Below are 6,554 nucleotides of genomic sequence, written 5' to 3' on the forward strand. Positions count from 1 at the left end.
CCACGGCCCGTAAGAATGTCGTAGAGAGATCAAACCAAAACTCAGTTATTCGTCTCATCAAGACCTACAAATCATATGCTGACACCCCTGACCTAAATCCAACAGGAAGTCCGCAATTAGCCTTTCAAAATAAGATTTGCCCCAATTTTGGCCCCCAAACAAATGCTATCTCCTCTGAGGGTGTTAATGGTATCAGCTTCAAACTTTAATAGATGACTTTTGACACTATGCTGAAAAAATGTTGTTAAAAACTTTGTAATGACTCGAACAGATTGGATTTTATCAGCCCTGAAAGTTGCAGTGCCACATCACCCTTACAATGTAAACCAATGGGGAGGCAATCTATGGGCATGAACTTTGTGTCAAACAGAGGCTTCTGATGTCTAAACTATAAGTCTGACCACTTTCAAACCTGTATCAATGGATTCACCATGAAATTTCCTACTAAAATATGATTTTTAATGTTAGATTTGGCCAAAGTCATGTGATTTATGAGGAGATTTCACCAGAAGCGTACTCTAAAATCCTCCTCTCCAACTGCTCCTGGTGATGTCACTCCCTCAGTGCTGTGAAACATTCCGCAATACACACTCATTATAAAATCACAGGAGGAGCAAGAAAAGACTTTAAAACTCACACTCTAATATCTCAAAAACAATAAAAGATAGAAAAAACATGTAAATTCAAGATTTGTAGGTCAAAGTCTCGTGACTCATTTGAAGTTCAAATGAAGTTTGTATCTAAAACTATGTGGAAGCAGTAAATGTTCAAAAAGGTGTGGGTTCACTCACACTCTCCATTCAAATATATGAGTATTTTTCTGTGTCCAGCTGCAGTTACTTATTGTCTCTACACACCTGACAGTACACATGTCAATCAAACTTTCAAAATAAAAGCACACTACACTTGTAAGAAATATCCCTCATTTTTAAAAAGCAAAATGATCTGATCCTGACGGGCCAGAGTGCGAGGTCCCGACCAACGCTGCTTGCAGCTTTAATTAATTTAATGGTCCTCAACCTGTTTGGCTCATGAACCCTAAAACTGAAATCATGTCTACCTCTGACAGGAGGTTCTACAGTGTCAGGATCTTTCCTTATTCATTTTTGTTTCCTAATCCATGTATGCTTCTCTTTCTATTTATTAACTACATTTAAACACATAAAGTACATCTACATACTTTGTGTAACAGCGTCTGATTGATCCTTCTTCTCACCGTCCTAACTCCAACGTTTTCCTGCGTCTCCCTGCAGATCCCTCAGATCAGCTATGCATCCACCGCCCCGGAGCTGAGCGACGACCGCAGGTACGACTTCTTCTCTCGGGTCGTCCCTCCGGATAGTTTCCAGGCTCAGGCCATGGTGGACATCGTCAAGGCCATGGGCTGGAACTACGTGTCCACGGTGGCGTCGGAGGGCAGCTACGGGGAGAAGGGGGTGGACGCCTTCATGCAGCTCTCCAGAGAAGCAGGTAAGACTGCTGCTGGATTTCCTACACGTCCACACAAGGATGATGGATATTTAATAGTTTTTTCTTAAAGAGGAATGCTGGAAACATGAGTAAGACTTCATCCTTGAAGCATTTTCTCTTGTAAAAGTGAATCTTCAGTCAGTCACAGTCTTTACTGTCAGACTGTTGGAACCATCTAAATAATTTCCTCTGACAGTGATCATGTTTCAGACCGTCTGTTTGTCTTTTTAAGCTCATCAATTATTAGCTGCTTGACAGAAGTTGAGAAAACTTGTCAACTTTTACTCAAAGGAAAAACTCTCAGCGGTGAATATAAACAGCTGAGAGTTTTAAACTAGGTCACCTAATTAGAAGAAATGTGTAATTATTTTTGAATTTGTTACCCTTTGACTATAGAAACTAAGAGAAACGTTGTAGATTCCTGACCCCTAAATCCCACCGGATGCGTGTGCGCTGCGCATCTATTTTTTACGGTCAAGCAGCTCAGAGCAGATGGAGCTGGGCAGGAAGTCAGACACAGAAACAGCATTGAGCATCCGGTCAATTTTCAAAATAAAACACCCCGTGCAGACTCCTTGTCGTATATCAACAATAAACGCAATTAAAACAGATGAATAAAGAAACATCAGCATGAAAATGAAGGAAAATGACCAAATCAACAAAAGCTGAGCAAGTTCACAAAATTGGGCAGTTTAGTTGCCCTGCTACTGCAGTAATTACGGTAGCCTTAAGGGACTTTATCAGCTTTGACTAGGCTGCTGTAATTACTGTAGTAGGAGTGCAACTGACTTTAAATGGCACAAGGCTTCCCCGCAGTGAAGACGCTCTGCTTCTGACACGCTCCCGGTGGAATAGGGGAAGGGAGGATGGAGCAAAACCGTGTCGGAGCCGGAACGCGGCGCACACGCGCCCGGTGGAATCCCGGGTTAAGCCCCGCCCTCAGTGAAACACACAGAGCAGAGCAGAGAAACTAGTGTGACCATTAATGACAGAAAAACACAGTAGAGACTTGTTTAAGGCTTGTTTAAAGGCAGAGTTTCTGAAGACGGGCTGTGTGCATTTATTTCTTCGTGGACTGAGCGTTTTGACACTTTCACAATATTTATAGAGCATCTAAACCTGCTTTATCATCAAAAAAGAAATGGAAATCTCTCTCTTTCTACGAGATGGGACCTTTAACAACTGGATGTGTAAGTGTTTCTCTTCTGGCTACATAATTTACTGGAGGCTCCCTACATGAACACACACTGGCTTTGGTATTATAGTTATGCTGAGTATGTGAGATAAGATAAGGTGAGACATATTTTATTGTCCCCCCGGGGGGGGGGGGGGGGGTCTGTCTTAGGCTCAAGTGTTGCACACAGCTGCATAAACACAGGACAACTGTTCCTCTAATGATAAAACACAGTAAAGAGGCAGAACATATTTAAAACAACTCAAACAATAAAGAGGTGAGGGAATGTCCATAAATTAGATATCCAATTAAATCAACAGTATTTCACATGAGACCAGGCTGCACTGGGTATAGTCAGTTCAAATAAACAGCTGTCTTCTGGAGGTGGGCACAAAGGAGAGCTGGAGACGCTCTGTAACGTCTCCTGGCGGGTCACAGCTCCTACTCAGAGTATTAAACACATGATGGGTCCTTTAGTATTCTGTGCTTGTCTGATTACAGTTTCCTCATCGATAGCGAGCAGGAAGTTTTTCCCATGTTGTCGCCTCCAGATTTTAATTGGCCGGTGAGGGTGCTGCACCATGCTGGCTTTCTGAATCTGGTGTATCATTATTATCTGTGGATACTATTACTAATACTGAGGAGCACTGATAACACTGTACATATACATATATATATATATATATATATATATGATGCAGCTGCATTTGTTCTACTCTGAGCTGCACTGACAGCAGCTTCATCACAGCACAACAAGGTGACGCATTTCATAAATATGGAATATTTTTTCAGTATGCATCACTTGCAGTTTGTTCTTAAATGTAGTTGTCAAACCGCTGAACCGAGCAGAACAGACAGAGTCGAAATATACGAGAAGTTCCTCTACAGAAAAGTTCTGCGAGAGAGGAAGTTGATTTTACTGAGCCTGGGAGGCGCCACGGAGGGAAAAAAAAGCTCATTTGTGCTCTTGATTTAATAATTTAATATACTTAAAATCACTTAATTAGTGCGCTCTCTCTCTCGATTTATCTCTTTTGCCTGTTCCTCTCTCTTAGAGAGGTCACAGCCCGGCTCACAGGCTGCAACACATATGAGAGACCAGACAAGTTTGCTAGTGTGGACAAATATTTAGAGACAGAGCCCAAAAGGCAGAAGACTACTGTAAAACAGTAGTTTTAAAAACAGGCCCTGTTGTTTTTCATGTGTTTCTTTCTTTCTTTCTTTCTTCTTTCTTTATTATTACGCCAATTCAGACCTAAATTTGACCCCCTAAACGTGCTCAAAAACTCACCAAATTTGGCACGCACATCAGGTCTGGTGAAGAATTTGATGGATTGTAAAAATTAACCCTCAAAGTGCCAAAATGTGCTCTCTAGCGCCACCTATGTTTAAAATGGCCGCCACAGCCCGTAGGAATGTCATAGAGAGATCAAACCAAAACTCAATTATTCGTCTCATCAAGACCTAGAAATCATACACTGACACCCCTGACCTAAATCATACAGGAAGTCCGCAAGTAGCCTTTCAAAATAAGACTTTGCCCCAATTTTGGCCCCCGAACAAACACTATCTCCTCTGAGGGTGTTAATGGTATCGGCTTCAAACTTTAATAAATGACTTATGACACTATGTTGAAAAAAAGTTGTTAAAAACTTTGTAATAACTCGAACGGTGACTCATTTAAAGTTCAAATGAAGTTTGTATCTAAAACTATGTGGAAGCAGTAAATGTTCAAACAGGTGTGGGTTCACTCACACTCTCCATTCAAATATATGAGTATTTTTCTGTGTCCAGCTGCAGTTACTTATTGTCTCTACACACCTGACAGCACACACATCAGTCAAACTTTCAAAATAAAAGCACACCACACTTGTAAGAAATATCCCTCATTTTTAAAAAGCAAAATGATCTGATGCCGACGGGCCAGAGTGCGAGGTCCTGACCAACGCTGCTTGCAGCTTTAATTTTATTTACAACTTATAAATGAAAATGGAAAAAAGGTGGAAGCCAGTAATCAGTGGTGTATGCATGTGTGGATGTGTGGATGTGTGGAAGACCATGCTTTATACACCAGACCACGCCGGGTCCAGGTGTGGCTCATGAAGCCGATGAAGAACCTCCGTCCTGCCAAAGAGAAACCAGCAAACGAACCGGAAAACACAGGAGCAGCTGGTGGAGCGGACACATTCAAACATCCAGGAGTTTAAAGACAGAAGATATTAGTCCTGTAACATCAGTCGCTTCCTGATGTGTTGAATGAAGAGGAGGTAAAACTTGTTGGTTTAACCAGAATAACCTGAAGTTTCTATGAACTGGATGACATCAACAGGAATCCTGTAGGGTACGTTCAAGGGATGTCGGAGATAATAACACAGTGTTGTGCTTTAAGTATATCAGCATATGTTAGTTCAAGACCAAAATAAAACCTCATTAAATCCAAGTGATCCACAGTGAGGGTGTTCATCAAATCAAGAGCACAAATTATTAAACTTAGTTATTTTTATTTATGAGTCAGATAATATTTCAGCATCAACAGATTGACAGATGACAGGAGAGCGAATCCAATATTATTCCTAAATATGGGACAAATGTCTGAGATACAGTTTCAGTTGTTACATATTTCAGTTTTTGACAACTTCTTTGTTCCAAGCAGGATCAGTTTTACTCCGATGTATTGACAGCTAGTTGTAGGAGTTACTTTCACTTCACTAAATGATCTGAATACTTTTTTTCCATCTGATTCAAAACCTAAAAAAAAGATGGTTGGAAGGTAAAATCAGCGTCTGTATTAACAAAACTAAACTATCTTTAACTCATTCAAAGCTCAAAAACATGTCTGCCAGTTTTGTTTCTTCTTGTAAAAGGTAATCATCCTACTTCTGAACGTGAAGTGATCGGATTTAAAACTGTGGAGTCACAGAAGCTTGAAAGGAATTAATGAGAGTTTACAGCGGTGTCGATTGCTCTCTGAATAATCTCTGTGACATTTAGAAGCGATCTGATGACTCTTCACAACTCGCCAGTTAGAATGTGTCCTGACATTTATGAGCTGGAGTTTTTTTTTAGGAGATTATTAAAGGACACGGCGCTGCCAGGGTGCACAGAGGACGCCCACAAATCTTTTAACTGTGCTAACACAAACAGTCGCCAAATACTTCCACACAGATAAAGCCCTGATCATTGAACTGTGCTGCCTTTTGAACAATGATATGATAAGATTCCCCCCCCCCCCCCCCCCCCCCCCCCCCCCCCGGGCCAGTATTCACCTTCTTTATCCCTGCAACAGGTTCCTTTTTAAAAAAATATCCAGGAAAAAATATTCTGCATTAACCACCAACTGTGTTCTTGATTTTTAAGGATAATAAGCAGATAAATCAGTAACTTCACATGAAACCAAACATCCACCGAACATCAGCGCAGACATGAACATAACAGTGTGTTTAAGGTTTGCAGCATCGTCCCAGCGTTCATGAAAATCTTAAGGATTAAATCTCTAAATATGTATTTAATATTTTACATCATGTGTTAAATCTGTAATTGTTGCTCAGGTAGATAGACAGGCAGAGCTGGCTTAAGGTAATCAATATTTTTATATTAATGAGGGATCAATAGGTTATGTGTATGACAAATACATGACTAATATATATATATATATATATATATATATATAAATGTGTTCTGAACACCAGTTTTAATTATACACACTTTGTTTTCTTCTGTCATTCTGTTGGCTAAAACATACTACAATACCCACGAGCCCCGGCTGCTGTTGCCATGGAGAAGAAGTCAGTCAGAGGCGTGAATTCACCCAAAACTGACCCTGAAATTAAAAATAAACTGTTTGAATCTGCAGATTGTAAAATCAGTTTTCCTCAACATTGTAATCTTTAGCTTCTGCTCGCCGTTAGCG

At 40.5% G+C, this 6,554-nt stretch overlaps 1 protein-coding gene across 1 annotated transcript; it reads left to right on the top strand.

Annotated features, from left to right (window-relative positions):
• Positions 1–1,208: 1,208 nt before the first annotated feature.
• On the top strand, positions 1,209–1,538 carry LOC121893836 (metabotropic glutamate receptor 7-like; the record flags this gene model as incomplete). Its single annotated transcript, XM_042405934.1, has 1 exon — positions 1,209–1,538. A coding segment is annotated over one exon (330 nt), but the record flags the coding sequence as incomplete, so codon positions are not given.
• Positions 1,539–6,554: the final 5,016 nt, after the last annotated feature.

The sequence above is a fragment of the Thunnus maccoyii genome, chromosome 3 (genome assembly GCF_910596095.1).
Source record: "Thunnus maccoyii chromosome 3, fThuMac1.1, whole genome shotgun sequence".
In the NCBI taxonomy this organism is placed as follows: domain Eukaryota; kingdom Metazoa; phylum Chordata; class Actinopteri; order Scombriformes; family Scombridae; genus Thunnus; species Thunnus maccoyii.